The following is a 21,197-nucleotide window of genomic DNA, read 5'->3' on the forward strand; positions in this document are numbered from 1 at the left end:
TTCTAGGCAGTTACACATTTGGCATCTGGAAATGTGTAAATATAGTCTCCTGTGGTTTCATAGATCCTGTGTTTGCTTCTCTTTTTGACTCAGTTAAATAAAATTATTCTGACAGTTAAAAAATTAAGGCAGACTTTATTCAGGACTATTGTGATAGGTGTCAAGACTGTCAAAATATAGAGGAGAGATAGATTTCAACTCTCAATGCAGTAAGGACAAGTGGGAATTCATAAGCAGTGAGCAGTCAGGCAGGTGTGAGGTCAGTGGATGAAAAATTACTAAGAGGAGACATCAAGGGTAGGAGGATTGTTGCTTAAGGCTGGCAGGTGATCAGGTATCAAGGGTGGGGAATGAGGAATCTGACCAGATGTCGAGGATGATCAAGTATCAAGGGTTGGGGGATTCTTGCCAAACTGAACAGAATTTGTACTATAACTGGCCAGGGTAGAATGATGATTGGACAAGGCCAAGGCGGAGAATTGTCAAGAAGAGGGCTCAAAAGAACCTCACTGAAGTTTGGTCAAAGAGGGAGTCTTCCCCAGTTCCTTTTGTTATTGGTTTGTTTTCTATAATAGGTATTCTCAAGTTCTTTTTTCAAAGAAACATTGCATGGACTGTAAACTTTGAATCATGCATTCATGTTATTGTAACAAAGTACCGCAAATGTGGTGGCTTAAAGAGCACAAATTTATTTTCTTCAAGATCTGGAGGTCCAGAGTCTTTTTGTTTTTTAAGATTTTATTTATTTATTTGAGAGGTAAAGTTACAGACAGTGAGAGGGAGAGATAGAAAGGTCTTCCTTCTGTTGGTTCACTCCCCAGATGGCCGCACTGCCAGAGCTGCGCCGATCTGAAGCCAGGAGCCAGGAGCGTCTTCCCAGTCTCCCATGTAGGTGCAGGGGCCCAATCACTGGGGCCATCTTCTGCTTTCCCAGGCCATAGCAGGGAGCTGAATTGGAAGAGGGTCAGCCAGGACTAGAACCAGCACCCGTATGGGATCCTGGCACCACAGGCAGAGGATTAACCTGCTCACCATGGCGCCAGGCCCAAGGTCCAGAGTCTTAACTCAGTGTAATTAAGTTTAAGATGTCAGCATGTCTAGTTCCTTCTGGAGCCTCCAGGGAAGAATGCGTTTCCTTGACTTTTCTAGATTTTAGAAGCTGCCTCCTTTCCTTGCCTGGTGACCGACCTTCCTGGAATCACTGCAACTTCTTGCTTTCCGTTTCACTCATCCTACTTCCTTCTTGACCTTCTCATCTCCCGTTCATGGATTCTGTGATCACATTGAGTCCAGCCACGCAATCCAGAACAGTCTAGATCAAGATTCTTAATTAATTACATCTGCAAATCCTTTTGCCGTATGGACTAACATTTAACAGTGCCAAAGGATCAGGCTGTGGCTACTATATATATACTATATATATGTGTGTGTGTGTGTATATATATATATATAGGTGTGTGTGTATATATATGTATATGAGGCGGGGAAGTGTCTTTTTTTCAACTTACTGCACTTTATACTATCTAAAATGTTTTTATTTTCCTCATATTTGATACAGAATGTCCTGTTCGTAATAGTTTTTTTCCCCAGAACTTCAAAAATAGTGCTTTAGTATCTTCCTAGCTAGTAAGTGCGATGCCAGTCTGGCTCTTGTTTCTCAGAAGATGACTTGAAATTTTACTCTCCTCTAAACTTCAAAGATTTGTTTGCCCTGGGTAACTTTTAGAACTGGCATAAGCTGAGCACAATCTTAAATTTGTTACTGTCCAGTTATGTAATTAATGTTTATAGGCATGCCTTTAGCAGGGCTGTTGGTTCTGTAGAGGTTTCCAAATTGTAGGCCCGTGACCATTTAACAGAAAGAAACAATGAAGGAAAGAAAGAACGGCAGATTTCACAGTAACAGCCTGTAGTATTTACACATGTTGTCTCATGTTATATGTGGTGTTAGCTTTAAATGCTCAAAAGTGGGGCTGGCACTGTGGCGCAAATACTGGCAACACATATTCAAGTCGTGACTGCTCTGCTTCCAGCTACCTGTTAATGTGCCTGGGGAAGCAGCAGAAGATGGATGGTTCAAGTCTTGGGCCCTTGCACCCATGTGGGAGAACCTGATGGAATTCCAGGTCCAAAACTTGCCTTTGCTGCCATTTGGGAAGTGAACCAGTGGATGGAAGATCTCTCCTCCCCATCCTCGTCTCCTTCCCCTTCCATCCCCTTTTCTCCTTCCTCTCTTTCTCCCTGTCACTGCACCTTTCAAACGAAATAAATCTTTTTTTAAAAAAGTTCAAAACCACTTCTTTAGCATATATTTGCTTACTCTCTGAAACAGCAACTTTCTGATACCCCAGGAGGTAGCAGTTGATGGCTCAAATCCTTGAGTCCCTGTCACCCTTGTGAGAGACACAGATGGAGTTCCTGGCTGCTGCCTTTGGCCTTGCCCATCTATCCACCCTTCCCCTTTGCTTTGTCCCTCTTCCTTTCAAATAAATAAAAAAAATTAATGAATAAATATTTAAGAAATTTAAGAATTACAGATTACATTGTTATAAATATATTTGAGGAAACAGCATTTTTATGTGGCTTTAGTTTAATGTTTAACAATTTAATTTTCCTTTGTTGCTCCATGACAGCTTTAGTAAAAGGACTGAGAATGCAGCTAATTTTGAAGCAGAAGGGAAGACTGCTTGTTTAAAACCCCTGATTGTTAATTGATGGAATGTGGGGTGTAGGCTGTTGTGGTTCATAGCTGGGATCTAGCCTGAAAGACATGTTTCACTCTCAATAAATATCTTCTTTGTTTGAATATCTGTAGTCTGTGGAACTACAGTGAAATCTTTCTTCCCCCTTTGAAAAAGATAGAATGTATCTCAAACTTATTCTTTCCTGTGCTTGTTTCACAAAAGTTTCAAGTAGAACTGCCTTCCACTTTTCCTTGTTTCCTTATTAGTTGCAGAATGTGTAAGGTAGCACCTGATGCTCTTGGTATGCTCCAGAACTGTAAAGTACTAATGAAGTCTCGGAATAGTTAAATTATTCTATGAGGACTGAAGCTGTTCATTCCCGAGGCCAGAGTGATTATCTCACAAAGGGTAAAGTACTTTTCCAATCTTTAATTGTTGATACATTTTACACTTACCTGCCAAAATGCAAACTAGGAAAAATGGTATGCTGTTAATTTTGTTTTACTGGATTAAATTTGAAATTTGGTAACTTTATCTGAATTGTTAGTGACACTCAGATACAATGCTTGATTTTAAAGAATTCTATTTCAGTAAGATATTTGATTCTTAAAGGTTCTTGGGTTTTAGATGGAATTTTGAGCACTTCAAATCTTTTTAAAAAGCTTGTTAAAATCTGAGTTGTCACTTTCCATGAATTTGTGCCCGTTTCCCCGTGTGGTTGAGTGTTTCGTGTGTACTTGAGGATTCCCATCTGCCTTGCAGCTTACCTCTCACACTTGGAAACTGTGTTCTAGCAGAGCTAAAGTCAGTAAACATAATTCATTAAATTTGATTTGGATGATTTTGTTTTTTTAAACTAAAAGCCTGGTGAAGTAAACGGGCTGATATTTAAAGTAAGTTGATACGTATATTTTTCCACATTTTTATTTTTAATGATGGGAGCTTTTCCTTCAGCTACCTTTATTATGACAACCATATTGAGTTATACTTTACTTACCATGGTATTTTGGCAACAAATGGCACTGTATTTCAAACCAAGTTTTCCCAAATAAACTTATTAATCGTAGATTTATCATGTAAGGAGGGCATGCATTTATCATATGAATTGATGGGATTAAGCTCTGATTAAATGTTTATTTGATAATGACTTGTGAAGTACCAGTGAACATAGCTGTCAGTGTTTAATAGGTGCCTGGAACTTGGTGCACACTTGCACACAGATACAAGACAGCTGTTTATGTCGCTTGTGTTCAGTGTTTTGGGGTAAACTCTGTTCTTTTGGTGGAATTTCTAAATAAACAATCATGTCAGAACCAAAGGAAGCATTTTAGTATAATTCTTAATAATCTTGTCAACTACAAGCCATGTAATACGAAACATGATTTAAATATAGCAAACCTTGCATAACAATAACTACTTACTCTATGGAGATGATTGCCTTTCAGTGTGGCTTATTAAATAATGTCTTTAAACTCAGGATTGGGAAAGATTAGCATTTTCGTTTAGTCTCCTCAAGGTTTTAAAAAAAATTTTTTTTAAAGATATTTACGTGAAAGAGTTAGAGAAAGAGGGGGAGAGACAGAGACAGAAAATCTTCCATCTACTAGGTCACTCCCCAGATGGCCGCAATGACCAGAGCTGGGCCAATCTGAAGCTGGGAGCCAGGAGTTTGGTCTTCCAGGTCTCCCATGTGGGTGCAGGGGCCAAGCACTTGGGCCATCCTTCCGCTTCTGCTTTTCCCAGACCATTAACAGGGATCTGGATTGGAAGTGGAGCATCTGGGACACAAACCGGTGCCTGTGTGGAATGCCGCTGTCCTAGGCGGCAGCTTTACTGACTATGCCACAATGCCGGCCCCTATTCAAGGATATTTGGCTACATGTTTTTAAGTTTTTAAAAATTACTTTTTGAGAGGCAGAAAGAGAAGTGAGGGGGGCGAGCACACTTGCTCTCCTATTTGTTGGTTTGTGTTGCCAGGAATCAAACCCAGGCAGAGTGGGATGTGGGCATCTTAACTGCAGAGTTAAATTCCTGTCCCAGATTTAGCTGTATTTTATGAAATTAGTTGGACTTAAATTCCACTTTATTTTTAGAATGCATTCATTAATATTATAGAAATTTCTCCCCATGTAGAAATACAAGGATAAGAAATTTTTAAGGAAATTTAGAGATCTAGAATTTTGTTTGGTTTTGTTTTTTTCATGATCTGTAATTTTATTTTTAATTCCAAGTCTTGTGATCACATAATTAGAAATTTTGTACTGATGGTGTATCTCATCTACCTTGGTCCTTCTAATGAGTTGGCAAAAGCGCCATTACTAAACACAAATACACAGTAGTTCCTCAGTTTTATGTGTTTTCAAACAGCTGCTTATAGACAATCCTGAATTTTAATTTAGTCTAAGGTAGTAAGGAATTCAAAAGTGGAGTTTAACTTGTTACTTCACCTGGTCGTGCTGACTTTCAAAGCACCTGACCTTAAAGATCATCTACAGGGGCTGGCGCTGTGGCACAGTAGGTTAATCCTCTATCTGCAGTGTTGGCATCCTATATGGGTGCCAGTTCTAGTCCTGGTTGCTCCTCTTCTGGTTCAGCTCTCTGCTGTGGCCTGGGAAAGCAGTACAAAATGGCCCACATTTTTGGGCCCCTGCACCCACGTGGAAGACCCAGAAGAAGCTCCTGGCTCCTGCCTTCAGATTGGTGCAGCTCCAGCTGTTGTGGACATTTGGTGAGTGAACCAGTGGAAGGAAGACCTTTCTCTCTGTCTCTCCCTCTCACTGTCTGTAACTATACCTCTCAAATAAATAAGTAAAATCTTTTTTTTAAAAAAAAAAACTTTATTTGGTATATGTAAGCCATACTAAAATGCCTTTCAGTAAGTAAAAGGCAGCAGTTTAGATACAGGAAATTCTAATTAGATTGACATAGTTAAGACCAGAAATACAAATTAGACATTTCTATCTTCAGCTCTTGCCTTTAGTGGGTAGAGAACACAAGTGAGTCTTCCTTGGTCCTGGGACAGTGAAGTAATTTCCCCAGCTTTTTTTTTTTTTAAAGATCTATTTATTTATTTGAGAGTCAGAGTTACACAGAGAGAGGAGAGGCAGAGAGAGAGAGAGAGAGAGAGAGAGAGAGAGAGAGAGAGGTCTTCCATCCGATGGTTCACTCCTCAGATGGCCGCAACTGCCGGAGCTGTGCTGATCTGAAGCCAGGAGCCAGGAGCTTCTTCCGGGTCTCCCTTGCGGGTGCAGGGGCCCAAGCACTTGGGCCATCCTCCACTGCCTTCCCAGACCACAGCAGAGAGCTGGACTGGAAGAGGAGCAACTGGGACTAGAACCAGCACCTATATGGGATGCCGGTGCTTCAGGCCAGGGCGTTAACCCACTGCACCACAGCACCAGCCCCTCCCCAGCATTTAAATATAAATCCAGTCTCCCAAAAGGTTTTGGGATGGCATTCACAATTTTTGTGAAAAGTTGAACATTATTAAGTCCAATCATATCCTTAGAAGGGGAAAACAGTAGGGGCATTTACTGAACTGGAATTATACCAGAATTTCAGTAAACCCAATCCTATTTATTTAACCACACAAGGCAATCTTAGACTGATGAACAAAAATATTCTGTCAGCCATTCATGGTCTGAATTCTGGTGTATGAGAATTAAATTATGTTGTAGATATAAAAAAAGTCATGGGACATTCCTGTTTTGTAATAAATAAGGCAGTGGCCAACTATTACTCATTAGTAGCTTTTTTGAGATAAGCTGTCAAGTCTGCCCTTTCATTCAGTCTTAATGCTAGCAAAGATCATTTTGGTTCCAGGGATGTATTTCTTGGGCTTTTCCAAAGACTCCATCAGAGTGTCCCCCCCCCCCCCCCCCGAGGTGTTGCCTTTGTTCTTGTTGGCGTCTCTGTTGGAGAATCCAACAGCCTGACCTGTCTTCTGTGCAGACAGACCGTGGAGATTTGGTCCAGTCTTGTGCTTGCCTCCCTTTTCCGAGATGTGGCACTGGGCACATTTCTGAACAAAAATCTTGCCTTTCTCAGCATCACCCATTTTTAACTCGCTCATTTGTTGCTCGTGCTTCACGGCCCCAACAGGGAAGCTGGATGTCCCGCTCTCTCTAGAATCTTTTGTTTTGACTTAGAACAACTGTTCTGATTACGTTAAAGTACATCATCTTTCTCCTGGAAAGTCAGTATGTAATTTTACCTGCTTCCAGTTAAGACCTCTGGTAAATGGTTAAGTTCATTTCTGGAAGTCTCTAGACTGAAAATGTGTAAAGGTCTGCTTCTTGAACTTTGTCACAATGAAGTTTTTTGGAGGATACTTTGCAATTTCATTACTAACTCCATCCTGTTTATTAATTGTTCTGTTAGAAATATAGTTGAGACCCCTATAACTGGTATGAAAAATGAAGGACTGTTGTAGAATACATTCCAAGAAAGCCTTCAGCTGACCCATTTGTCCTCATCACTAAAGAATTCACGTTGAGTCTCTCTGATAATAGAAACGTAGTTTAATAAGTAGTCACACTCCCTTGTTTGAGTTAAATGTCTAATAATATATTTTCCCTATCCTTTGGTAGGAGTATGAGTTTAATGTTTTAGAGCTGAGAACCAGAAGAGGGGAAAAAGGAATTGACAGGCTTGTAAGTCTAAAGTAGGATAATGAATATGTATATAATTGTGTTGATAATCTCAGACTTCTGTTTGCATTATTATGAACCTCTAAGCAATCAGTCTGTATTTTTATTGTACTGAACTATTTTTTAAAGGGTTTATTTTTTATTTATTCAAAAGAGAGAGAGGTAAAGCAACAGACAGAATCTTCGGCCTGCTAATTCACTCCCCAAATAGCTGTAATGGCCTGGGCTGGGCCAGGCCAAAGCCAGGAGCATGGAGCTTCTTCTGAGTTTCCCACATGGTTGCAGGGGCCCAAACACACGGGCCATCCTCTCCTGCACTGCTTTCTCAGGCACATTAGCAGGGAGCTGGATTGGAAGAGGAACAGCTGGATCTCCAACCAGTGCCAATGTGGGATGCCAACGTTGCAGGCTTAACAATGCTGGCCCCTCTTTTCTATTAGTTATTCACACTTTCCCTAAAGAGTTACAAATTGACTTTTTGTAGTCAAGATGAGAAAAGCAGTAATATAAACATTTCCCTAGGTAAATTTTTAAAAATTTACCAATTCTTGTATTGCTATTTTTACTATTACATACAACTTTGTGCTTGTTTGATTATCTCATTGACATAAATCCCTAGAAGTGGAATTGATGGATAAGTGATATGCCCATTTTTAAGATTTCTGTTACATGTTACCCCGTTACTTTCTAGAAAGATTGTATACATTTATATGTTTTCCTGAGAGTAAGCAGCTGCAGACTTCCCCACACTGTTGTCAACATTGAGTAAGTTCAGTGCATTTTTTGGTTGGTTTGGAATATGTTCAAACTGATATTTTAAAGCTTGTTATTTCTTTCGTTGCTAATGAAGTTGAGTTTTTCCATGTTTTGGCTTTTAAATTTAGATTTTCCTTTTATCAGAGCTGTACTTGACTTAAGAGATTCAGTAGTATATAAGACTTGTTTTGCAAATAGCTGACTTCCGTACTCTTCCATCTTTACTTGTGGCTCCATCCGGGTAACCCTAGCCACAACCCTGGCTGACTCCTTTTGTGTTTCCTCTCATAGTGCTGGGTAACATGCCTGTGTTGCCACTTCCTGCCTCCTCAGTGTTGGTCTTGTCGGTTGATCTCTGTCTTTGGAGAATGAAGATTTGATTGTGTGCTCTGTACCCACTTTCATGCACATCCCTTCAGCTCTCAGGGAATTGACTCTCTTTAATCAACTGTCTTCCTTTCAACCACCCATACCTCTCCTCAAGAATCCTTTGCTGGACCTTTTGGGGAAGGAGTTTCTAGAATCCCAATGTTGTCAGTTTAGTGGGGTTTTAGTGGAAATGGATGTAAAAGTATGTGTTCCATTTGCCATTTCTAACTGCAAATTTTTCTGTGTTTGTACTAATCATTTTTATAGAGTAATAGTTAAAATTGGAGGCCTTGGGATCAAGACTGTCTGAATTTGAATACTGGCTTAGCCTTTGTTAGATTTGTGACATTGGACAAGTTGCCTAAAATCTCTAAATGTCAATATTGTTAGTGTAGGATTTATAATGATAGCCACCATAGAATGTTGTAAGGATGAGGTATGATAAGGCATGGTAAAGTGCTGAGCACAATTTCTGCTGCCTGACAGTATCTTTGTATGTGCAAGTACTTAGTAAGAATACAAACTATACCTGTAGTTGTTGGTACTGTTGTTAACTTTTGTGAATTTCTTGCTTAGGGCCTTTGTCTAGTTTTCTGCTGGAATACCATCTTTTTCTTCTTGATCAAAGATGTCTTTTGTATGATCTGTCTTTGGTTTTTTTAAAAACAATTTTATTTATGATACTTGGGATATGTAATCATAACCATTTTATTTCATGTTGTGATCTCAGCTTTTGTTGTCAGATTTGTGTGTGTGTGTGTTTAAAATTTATTTATTTGAATGACAGAGTGAGACACAAACAGGGAAGGAGAGACAGAGACAAATCCTCCATTCAGTGGTTCACACCCCAATTGGCCACAATGGTTAGGGGCTGGGGCTGGGCCTGGCTGAAGCCAGGGACCTGAAACTCCATCCGGGTTTCCCACCTGGGTGGCAGGAGCCCAAGGCCATTAGCAGGGAATTGGATTGGAAGTAGAATAGCCAGGACTATTTGAAACTGGGCTCGCGTGGGATGCTGGCATCTCTGGTATCGGCTTAACCTCCTGCACCACAATGCCAGCTCCAAGAAACTAGGTATTGATAAGTAAGAAGTATATGTATACATGTATATGCTGTAAAGCTGGAGGCACATAGATCAGTGAGGAGATTCTTACAATATTTGAGGCATTTGATAAAGAGAAGTGAAAGCTAAAGGAAGACATGAATTTTTTTTTTATTATTTGAGACATATATTTTGTAACTCCTTCAGTTGTGTCTGTGGTAGTTCATTTCATTGAGAAATTAATTTTTTTAAATGAAGTGGCAACACACTTTTTTTTTTCTTTGAGATTTATTTTATTTATTTGAGAGGTAGAATTACAGACACAGAAAGGGAGAGACAGAGAGAGGTCTTCCATCCACTGGTTCACTCAACAAATGGCCGCAACCGCTGGAGCTGGACCAGTCTGCAGCCAGGAGCCAGTAGCTTGTTCTGGGTCTCCCATGTGGGTGCAGGGGCCCAAGCACTTGGACCATCTTCTGCTGCTTTCCCAAGTGCATTAGCAGGGAGCTGGATCAGAAGAGGAGCAGCCAAGGCATGATCCGGCATCCATATGGGATACCTGCACCGCAAGAGGAGGCTTAGCCTACCACACCACAGCCCTGGACCCTTAAATTAATTTTTAAAAGCCTGTTTGAATTGTCATTGCCTTTCTAAGTAGGTTTCATTTGAACACTTAGAGCTTTCAGTTTCTACCTTAGTCCCCCTTTCTGTGAAGTTTTAGATCCAAATTTGACTCTTGAGTTATCAGATTTATCATGTCCCTAAGTTTATGCTGCATTAATGAATTTGCTTTCTTTTGAATATCTTAGATGATGTTGATATGTTGATATTCCCAAGTTGGATATCAATATGTCAATTTATATTCCAGAGTTGAATATCTAATACATTCTTGATATGTTGATATTCCAAAGTTCTAGTTATAGACACTCCATTCATTCACTAGTTGATTTTGCTGACTTGTCATTTTAGGTAGTATTGATTTTCTGTTTCCTTTTTATACATTTTGTCTTAGTTCCATAATTAACTTTATGATTCTTCAAATAACAGTTCCTCTAAATTTGATGTCTCTACAGATTCAGACCAGGATGTAGCACTCAAACTTGCCCAGGAGCGAGCTGAAATAGTTGCTAAATACGACAGAGTAAGTATCCATATTTACTCTTTGAGCGAGTTTTATTAGAAATATCGTATAAATAGAAATAGATTTGCTTTTTGGAGAACTTAAATTACAGAAACAATTTGTTTACTTCATAGAAACATTTAGCTTCATTTTCATATTCCCTTCACTCTGTTCCTCCAATTCATCCAGTCTAGTCTCTTAACTGTTCCTCCAGTACACCAGGCTTGCACTGCCTAGAACACTTGTAAGCTGGCTGTCCTCATGCCTCATCGCCTCACATTTTTCACATCTTTATCCGAGGACTACCTTCCTGTAAAATCTTCTCTGACTTTCCTCTGTGTTCAGTACCCCCAGTATACACCCTGGCACTCTGCAAGCCTTCATTTTTCACCATAACATTTATGTACATTCTATATGTTTTTCTTTATTTATTGTCTGCTCTCTCTCATAGAATGTAAACTCTCTGAGGGCAGGAATTTCTTTCTTTAATATACTCTCACGTCCTAAATAATTAGAACTGTTCTTAATTCATACTAGATACTGAATAAACACTTCAGTAAGTGAATCTGTAGAATTAAATACCCATTGTATTCATAATTTATGTGTACTATTCTAAAATTATCATAAATCTTAGATTTTGTCTTCATTATGTATAAATGATTTTCATTAGCACTTTACCCTTACATTAATATGGAATTTGGCTTTTGATGTCCTGAAAAGTCACAATTGTTTATGATTTACATGTCTTTATTTTTCTACCTCCTGAGTTCTATAATGAGTCGTAGCAGTGATTTATAAATGTCACTAGCATGTAATTATATTATCTGTTAATGTTTATTATTTGTGAGAATAAAGGGGCATGAAATTGTAGGAAGCCATCTGGACCATGCCCTGATTCCAGGGAGACATACAGACGGCACTCAGCTTAGCTGTTGTGATCGCAGGGTTCGTTTTTCAGTTGGTTGTTTAGAACATCAGCCAGAGTTTCCTATTATTCTAATTAGCTTTTAATGTGGTCTGTGAAAAACCTAATTAATTTCTTTCAACTGCTTAACTAATATAAAAACCAAAGTACCATCATTCATTGATGCTTCTGTGCCTCCCCCCGCCCCCGCCCCAGTTAACCAAGATGACCATTGTGTTAAGATTTGGGGATTTGTAACAGAAATGATATCCAGCAGTCTTTGACCACAAAATGCTGAAAATTTACTCAGAGGCAAAAATGAACAGACAGTTACAAAATATATTCACTTATTTGAAAGTATTCATAAGACGTTTGGATGTTTGAGTCTAAAATTTGAGAGAGTTACATTTGAGATTCCTACAATGATCAGTGTTAGTCAGCAACCTAAGAGTAAGTGATATCTGGGTGAGAATAGTGGGCTCAGAACAGAATTCTGGGTAGACAAGCAATTAATTACTCATGAAGGGCATGTGTTTGGTCTAGCAGTTAAGATGCCATTTGGATACACACACACACCATATCAGAGTGCCTGGATTTGAGTTCCGGCTGCACTTCTGATCCCAGCTTCCTACTAATGTGCACCCTGGGAGGCAGTGGCTGATAACTCAAGTACTTGAGTCCCTGCCACTCACGTGGGAGACCTGGATTGAGTTTCAGGCTGTGGTTTTGTCTTGACCTCGCCCCGGCTGTTGGAGACATTTAGGGAGTGAAGCAGTGAATGGAAGTGTGTGTTCATTCTCTCTTGAATAATTAAATAAATAAATAAATAAATAACAAAATCAATTAGTTGAATAATTTTTAAAAGTTATCCTTGGGAAAAAACCATCAAAAGATGAGTTTTAGAGGCATAAGAGGAACCAGTAGAGGACGGTATTGGAGAAGAGAGTGAGCAACCTTTAATACACTTCAGAGATTGATTAGATAAGGGCTGGGGAGTTCCACTGGGTCTGATAACTAGAGGGTCAGCTTGGGCCCTGGCAAGAGTAGTTTCAGGGCCAGTGTAGCCGTGAAGTAAACGTGAGAGGAGACAATGTGAAAGGCCTACTTGCAGGAGAAGTTTGGATGCCAAGGCAAAAAATGCTTTTTCCCAAGACATATTCACTGTAAAATGTTTAAGTTTGGTTGTTCATCCTTGAGTGGCATTCTCAGCCTCTATGGCTCCTCTTTCTTTGCCAGCTTCCCCCAGGAACCCTAGACTGATGCAGCCTCAGCTACCTGTGAACCTAACTTACATTGTTTGTAAATAGGAAAATAGTGATTACGTTGCCAGAAACTTAAGTTTAGAGAAAAAATGGTAAGGCTGATAATGTCTCATTTCTAACTCTTATTATAATACGTAAAAATAGCCCTTGTGTTTTGGTCTTTTATCTTCAAGAAAATATTCAATTTTATAAACTTGCAGCAGCACCCATTTTTGTCCTTTATTTCAGGGACGAGAAGGTGCAGAGATTGAACCTTGGGAAGATGCTGATTACCTTGTTTACAAAGTTACGGATAGATTTGGCTTTTTACAGTAAGTCCCAGAGATTGAAAGCTGGCTGTTTTTTTTTCATAGTTTCTATAATCACTTATTATATTGATTTTCTATAATTTTAATAGAATTGGTGTGACTAAGATTCCAGGATTGGTCCTGCAGTTTGATTTTTGGTACTAAATTCCTGGCATTTTCAACTTCTATGATTAAAATTGAAATACAGTTAAGAATATAATCTACTATTCTTTGTATTTTAGTAAGAATTTTAATTGCAGTAAATGAGTTATATTAATAATTTAGCAGAATTGAATACAAATGGGAAATAATTGGCATTTTTAAGAGTAATTATAAAACATTTCATTTTATATAAATGCATTTTAAAAATAATTAGCAATTAGAACTTCAGTGTTAGGCAGCCTAAACATGAGAAATGAAGGGAAATGCCGTGATCTTCCTTATAGTTGTTAATGTATTCATGATATTGCATCCTAAAATTGATTCCATTTATCCTGAGGAAGCTGCATAAACAGATGGGAGAGGTCTAGTTACAGTTATTAGTTATTTGGTTATTAGTTACCTGGTAATTAGTTATTAGTTATCTGGTTAAAGTGATTTTGACTCTAAGAAACATCCTGCAAATGGGGGCAGCCATTTTGTGCAGCACTTATGATACTTCTCTGGATGCCTCTGTCACGTATCAGAGTGCCTTGGCTCTGCTTCGTTTCCAGCTTCCTGCTAATGCACACACTGAGAGACAGCAGTGATGGCTCAGGTACTTGAGTCCCTGCCACCCACGTGGGAGACCTGGATGGAGTTCACAACTCCTGGCTTCAGCCTGGCCCAGTCCTGGCTTTTGGGGGGAGTTGGGGGAGTAAACTAATGGGTCAGTATCTCTCCCCTTGCCTTGGTCTTCCAAATAAAAATTAAAGGAAAAAAGCACGCTGCAAATGATGTGAATCTGGCATTGTTTCATGGCGTTCTCACAGGCTGGGGACATCTATTCATCTGCATATTTTGGTTGTGTACAATTTAAGAATTAATTTTCACTCATATATACTCTTGTAGTTGCATTTCTTGTAAACGAGAAAAAACCAATAATTTTATTTTATAATATCACTGAATTTTAAAGGAAAAGCACAATTTCTTGTGTGGTTCATAGCAATAACTTATAATGTTCAGGCTTTGTTTTTCTCCTGTTTCATTTTTTATTGTGATTATTTCATTTTGAAATATTTTGTTTCATACTTTTCTCAAATTAAAACAATCCAGACAAGCAAACAAACAGAAACCATTCTAGGAGTTAGAGAATGTCTGTTCTGGAGTCTGCTGTTATCTGGTCAGTTAACCTTTTCATGCTTCAGCTGTAAGACAGGAAACAGTAGCTGCTTTACACATGAGAGGATGTCAGAAAGTTTGTGGAAAGCTGGAAATAAAAAATAAGTTTATTTTGGTGTAAAAATTTGGAAATTTATTGTACATTTTTAGAATATGCATTTTTAATGAACTTTTTGAATATCCTAAAACTTAAGAGTATTGAGGCCTTGAAGAAATGAAATGTAAGAATATTTTATAAATTTCTAAACAAATATAAGATGTTATTACTGTATCATGACATTAGAGTATCTGAAACATTCTCCAGAGGAATTAGAATTGGAACACTTTGAACTTTTATAGACTGAGAGCAGTATTTAACTGAGATGAAAATACTGTTCTCAAATTAAACCACCACCCCCACTTTATTTTTAAAATCAGACTTAGCCACAAATGTGACAGGAAATGATTGCACAGTTGTTTAGGTTCATCAGCAGATCTAGAGTATGTGAATAACATTTTGAAGGACAATTTGAACATGAAGATTTTTGAAATGTATTGGGTCTCAAACTTGCCTGCATGTTAGGATCAGCTAGGAAATAAAAAAATGTTTTGCTTCTGTTCTGGATTTTGAATCAGAAGGTAGACTCTCTGCTATTTTTATCTTTCCAAAGTATTTCTGATGGGAGTGAACCGTTGTAACAGATAATATTTTTATTGTAAAATGGTCTGATTTAGTATGAAGTATATATGAAAAAGTTGTGCATTTCCAAAAGATCTGCTAATTACCTAAATTTTTTTTCTTGATGCATGAAACATGGGCTGGGCCTTAGAAACAAGTAGTTCTGGCTCAAGAGCAAAACTTATATTTGGCAGTCTAAAAATTATAGTTAGTTATTTCATATTTATTTTTTGTTCTTCATGCTGAGTTCCACTTGGCTCTAGTGGAAAAATGTTAGTAACTTATCTTAATTATATTAGCTAATGTTTGTGGAGCACTTATTGTGGCAGGTGCTGTTCTAAGCCTTTTACATTGATTAGCTCATTTATCCTTTGGGAAACTCCTTGGGGAAGGTGTACTTTTTAATCTTTTTATTCTTAAAATTTTATTTTTTATTTATTTGGAAGGTAGAGTTACAGAGAGAGGAGGAGAGACAGAAAGAGAGATCTTCCATCTGCTGGCTCACTCCCTAAATGGCTGCAATTGGCTGAGCCTGGGCCAGGCTGAAGCCAGGAGCCCAGAGCTGCTTCTGGGACTTCCACGTGGGTGCTGTCTTTCACTGCTTTCCCAGGCCTTTAGCAGTTAGCTGGATCAGAAGTGGAGCAACCAGGACTTGCACCGTTGCCCTTTTGGGTTGCTGGTGTTGCAGGCGGAGGTTTAACCTGATAGGCCAAGAAGCTGTCCTCTTTTTTGCCTTTTAAATAGACTGAATCACAAAGAGATGAGGTGACTTGCCCAAGCTAAACTGTGGCTAATGTTAGATCTAGGATCTGGCGCCATCTTGGTAGTCTTCCTGCAGAGTCCCTATTTGGGACAACTAGTGCATACTGCCTGTTATTGCTTTCTCGTACTTTGCATAAGAGAAATATGGAATAGGTGCTTTTGTCACCATTGGTCACCATTGGCTGCTGGCTTGCCTGGGTTCCTTTCAGGATAATTACAGTTTGGAGAGATGAAACTAAGCAAAAATTTAATGAAGTGCCTTCCAAGGCAGGACCAGGGCAGTTGTAAGACCATGTGGCAGCCTTTCTTCCTGGTTTGGGGCTTTTATCCCTAAAATATGAGGGGCATTGACTAGTGATGTGGCTGTGATGCTCATGATTGGGATTTGTGATTGACAGCTGGGAGTTGCATACTTTTAGTCTCTCTGCATCTGAGGTTACAAACTAGACTTTTCTAGTTTGTCATTTAAACCTCAGAGTGGATGTTCTTGAGTGGGTTCCAGCAGATAGCAGAGTTCCTGGTCCCCCTCCCCCTAGGATGAGGGTTTTGTGGCCCCTCCCTAGTCAGTCATGTCAAGTTATCTACCAGACACTTAGAAATGCCTAGCAAAAAAATTGAAGGGGAAAATAGAGTACCTTGAGGAAAGATACTGTTTGAAATGATTGAAGCTCACTGCTTTTTTCTGAACATGAGTACAGTGCAGTTCTCATACTATTACACTGATTTTTTAATTTATTCTATAAATAAAATTCTAAAGCAGGCAAAGTGAAATAATAAGGCAGAGAATTGGATTTTAGTGTAATGTTAGGTCTTGTTAAATTTCACCTAAGTCATTGAATTTTGTTAGAATGCCTAATATGAGTGAAAACTTCTGCCAGAGGTTGCTTTTGGTGACTTTTATGTCGTTGTAGACTGGATTTTTTTTACATGTACTTGGATATTAAACTTCCTGTGACACCTTGATATAGAGAACATTTCCTTCTGTTTTCATAGTTCTTTGTAATTTTTATTGATTCTGCAAAGAAATTGGGGTTTAACTGTCAGTGTCAATACAGTAAAGTGGCCAAAAAAATTACTTAGTAGCCTTTTCTGAAGGTTGCTGAGTTCATATCTGAGTATAGTTTTAGAAACTGTACTTAATTGTTATGATATATGAAGAAGTAAAAATAATTAACAATGATAGTGAAGGACTAACCTGATTTTATAATAGATTTTACAGTGAATCTTAAAACTACTGCCAAAGCAGCCTGGCTTGGTGGTAGAACAGCACTGTCTTTGCTGTGTATCCAGCAGTGAGTGGGGTGTCATCCCCAGTCTGTGTGGCTGTGATCGAGTTACGGCTGGAGAATGGAGAGACAGAGCCTGTGAAAGAAGTTGGGGGAACTTTAACATTTTAGTCAAAAATAGTCACTGCTAGTCAGCTTAAGAAAGAATGCTTGGTATTTGGACAGATAATGCTTTTAGTCATAAGTTATTAATAGAAGAAATTAAAGAAACTGTACCAAAAATAGGGGAGATAAAATTAATGTCAAGGATCAGATTTTCAACTCCTTATCAAAATATGTATACTTATAAAATTCAGCAGACTATATGTAGTTTACTGTGACTGTATAACAGGATGAAAACCAGGATATAAGGTATTTTTTAATTATTATTATAAAGAGTATCTGTTTGGTTACGGCATCTGAGAATTGTTTCTGCCAGGCTTATAAATTTTGACTAGAGTGAATCTAACCTTGGATAAAATTTATTTTAAAACTAAAGTGAAATTTAGCCAATATATTCAATACTTATGGATTTTTTTTAAAGATTTATTTTATTTATTTGAAAGAGTTACAGAGAGAGGTAGAAATAGAGAGGTCTTCCATCCACTGTTTCACTCCCCAGATGGCCGCAACGGCCAGAGCTGCGCCTATCTGAAGCCAGGAGCCAGGAGCTTCTTCCCTGTCTCCCACAGGGGTGCAGGGGCCCAAGCACTTGGGCCATCTTCTACTGCTTTCCCAGGCTGTAGCAGAGAGCTGGATTGGAAGAGGAGCAGCCATATGGGATGCCGGCGCGGTAGGCGGAGGATTAACCTACTGCGCCGGCCCCTACTTACTGATTTTAACAAGTTAAATTTTAAGTTTCCAAATGAAAGTTGTTCTCATAGTTACAGACTACTCTCTGTGACCTGTTGGAAGTTTATAGACACACACATGCTAATTAGTAAATGTATTTAAAGTTGCATTGTAGGTGAAACATGTATCCAGTTAAGGCCCCTCTCCTTCCAGTGATGACTGTGTTGTTGTCTTAATGCATTTTTCTCTGAAGTACAGCTATGTGCTGTCAGCCCAGTGTTTGCTCTAAGTGGCCTTTAGGTGCCCTTAGACCCTTGTTCTCAATAGCAGGAATTGGCAAGCACTTTCTTTAAAGAACCAATATTTTTGGCTTTGTGGTCCCGAGGGTCTTTGACACAACTATGCAACTGTTATGTTTGTACCATGAAATCAACTCTAGGCAATATATAAATGAATGAACATGGCAGTGTTCTCTTAGAATTTATTTACAAAGACAAGCAGCGAGCTAGTTTTGACCCATGGACCCTAGTTTGCTGACATAAAGGAGCACTCATTCACCCAGATTGTGGTCCTTCCTGTTTTCTACTTGAAAGATAGGTGACAAGATAAAAATCTGTCATCCGTGCATGCAGGCCTGTGTTCATCCTTCCATTCATTCATTCATTCAGCAACATCTTTTTTTAAAAAAATGTATTTATTTACTTATTTGAAAGGTAGAGTTACAGACTGATGGAGAGACAGAGAGAAAGGTCTTTCATCTGCTGTTTCACTCCTCAAATGGCCACAATGGCCAGAGCTGAGCCAATCCAAAGCCAGGAGCTTCTTCTAGGTCTCTCACGCAGGTGCAGAGGCTCAAGGACTTGGGCCATCTTTTTTTTTTTTTTTTAAACATTTCTTTCTTTCTTTTTTTTTTTTTTTAAAGATTTATTTATTTATTTGAAAGTCAAGAGTTACACAGAGAGAGGAGAGTCAGAGAGAGAGAGAGAGAGGTCTTCCCTCCGATGTTTCACTCTCCACTTGGCCGCAAAGGCCAGAGCTATGCCAATCTGAAGCCAGGAGCTTCTTCTGGGTCTCCCATGTGGGTGCAGGGGCCCAAGCAAGCACTTGGGCCATCTTCTACGACTTTCCCAGGCCACAGCAGAGAGCTGGATTGGAAGTGGAACAGCCAGGACTAGAACTGGTACCCATATGGGATCCCAGCGTGGTAGGCGGCAGCTTTACCCACTATACCACAGTGCCGTCCCTAGCAATTCCTTATTATTATTATTATTATTATTATTATTATTATTATTATTTTGAAAGGCAGAGTTAGACAGTGAGAGAAAGAGACAGAGAGAGTTATAGACAGTGACAGAGAGACAGAGAGAAAGGTCTTCCTTCCATTGGTTCACTCCCCAAATGGCCGCTATGGCTGGCGCTGCGCCGATCTGAAGCCAGGAGCTGGGTGCTTCCTCCTGGTCTCTCACATGGGTGCAGGGACCCAAGCACTTGGACCATCCTCCACTGCCCTTCCGGGCCACAGCAGAGAGCTGGACTGGAAGAAGAGCAACCGGGATTAGTTACCTGGCACCCCAACTGGGACTAGAACCCCGGGGTGCCAGCGCCGCAGGCGGAGGATTAGCCAAATGAGAGACAGCACCAGCCAGCAATTCCTCATTTTACAGAGTTTTATTTAGTTCATAAATCCTGGGGACAGTTTTTCCTTAGTCTGATTTTTTTTTTTTTTTGAAGATTTATTTCTTCATTTGAAAGTGAGAGCTATGGAGAGAGAATGAGAGACACATCTTCCATCTGCTTGGTCACTCCCTAGATGGCCACAACAGCCAGGGCTGGGCCAGGCTGAAGCCAGGAGCCTGTAGCTCCATCTGGATCTCCAGTGAGGATTCAGGGACCCAAGCTCTTGGGCCATTTTCTGCAGCTTTTTCCAGGCCAATAGTAGGGAGCTGGCTTGGAAGTGAAGCAGTAGAACCACACTAGCACCTATATTGCAGATGGTGGCTTTACCTGCTACCCCACAATGCCAGCCCCGACTTATTCTGATTTTTAACAGTCATTTATTTGAGCCAGGAGTGGGAGTGGTGGTTTGGAGTGGAGGCTGGCAAACCATGACCTGCAGGCCTAGTCCAGTGTACCACCTGTTTTTGTGAAAGCTTGGTAGGAACAAAGCCACACTCGATTTACATGTTGTCTGTGGTTGCTTTTGCATTACAACATCAGAGTTCAGTAGTTGTGGACAAGAACGTATGGTCCCCAGAGCCTATACTATTTATTATTAGATATTGACCCTGACAGAAGTTTGCTTTACTGTGTCCTGATCTAGGATAGTGTTGTCCAGTAGAACTTTGTGTAGTTACAGAAGTGTTCAATATGGCAACCTCTAATTACTCAACCTTCATGCACTTGAACTGAAACAGATGAAACTGAGTAATACCATGTTAAATTTTAATTTCTTATAAATAGCCACATGTGGCTGCTGTACTGGACAATATAGGTCTGGAGATTTGAAGATAGAGACTGTTGTAATTATAGAAGTTATTGTTTTATATTGCACCCAGTGGAATGTAAGCTTATATAATTCCTGTAGTAACTAATAAATACTGATTATCGTGTGTGTGTGTGTGTGTGTGTGTGTGTGTATTTATATAGCCTTACAGTTGTGACAGGTCTGCTATGAGCTCACTGATAACATACATTACCTTCCTTCTGCAGTGAGGAGGAGCTCCCGTATCATAATGCAGCTGTGGAACGGGTAAGTCCAGCTCTTCTTGTATTCATAGTTACCGGTGAGTTGTCAGCCTACCACTGTTGTGATCTGAGTGCCTGATTGCTCATGTCACTGTCAGAAAGCAAACTAATGATGATAAAAGTGTGGGGGACTTGATGCGACTCTGATAGATATGGGAGAGGAAGGAAAGGTAACAGTTACCAGAGAAGATGTGCATTTTAGACTGGTGTGTCCCAGTCTAGACTTAGAATGGGGGGCCTTTGAAGAACCCAGTGGCTCAAGCCCTACCTCCATCTGTGAAAATCAGCCTGTCTGTGCCACAGGCCCAGCTTTCCAAGTGATTCTCATACCCTCTGGCTAATCACGTGTGCCATTCTAGACCAATAGTTCTTTGGAATGTAACTGTTCGATGCCAATTAATAAAGTTCCTACCCTCAACAGCAAATGTTTTCTGTAGTCAAATAAGTAAACTTGTCAGCAGTTTGTAACTTTCCCTCATTACACTCGCAGTGGTGCCATACCTGGGTGTGCATGAGAAGTAGGCACTGAATGTTTCAAGGCTGCTCAGAATCTCTCTTCCCCTCATTTATTTCTGTACCAAA

The 21,197-nt window shown here is 39.5% G+C and overlaps 2 protein-coding genes across 5 annotated transcripts in view; one reads left to right on the forward strand and one right to left on the reverse strand.

Moving 5' to 3' along the window:
- Positions 1 to 21,197, forward strand: part of USP6NL (USP6 N-terminal like) — a 190,295-nt gene that overhangs the window by 100,414 nt on the left and 68,684 nt on the right. For 3 of the 4 annotated variants that reach the window (XM_051821561.2, XM_070055727.1, XM_051821560.2), the window contains 3 exons: positions 10,574 to 10,641; positions 13,015 to 13,097; positions 20,580 to 20,619. In XM_051821561.2, coding sequence (XP_051677521.2) covers positions 10,574 to 10,641; positions 13,015 to 13,097; positions 20,580 to 20,619 — 191 coding nt within the window. Of the gene's footprint in view, positions 1 to 2,640; positions 3,093 to 10,573; positions 10,642 to 13,014; positions 13,098 to 20,579; positions 20,620 to 21,197 lie in introns of those variants that run through there. The other variant, XM_017347673.3, reaches the window with a different exon arrangement.
- Positions 6,466 to 6,741, reverse strand: LOC138845005 (cytochrome c-like). Its single transcript, XM_070055730.1, has one exon. The coding sequence runs from the start codon at positions 6,739 to 6,741 to the stop codon at positions 6,466 to 6,468; it is 276 nt and encodes a 91-aa protein (XP_069911831.1).

Source organism: Oryctolagus cuniculus, chromosome 13, assembly GCF_964237555.1.
Source record: "Oryctolagus cuniculus chromosome 13, mOryCun1.1, whole genome shotgun sequence".
NCBI lineage: Eukaryota > Metazoa > Chordata > Mammalia > Lagomorpha > Leporidae > Oryctolagus > Oryctolagus cuniculus.

Bases quoted from the DNA above. Each gene is read 5' to 3' on its own strand.
- LOC138845005 (XM_070055730.1), bottom strand. From the start codon at position 6,741: ATGGGTGATGCTGAGAAAGGCAAGATTTTTGTTCAGAAATGTGCCCAG.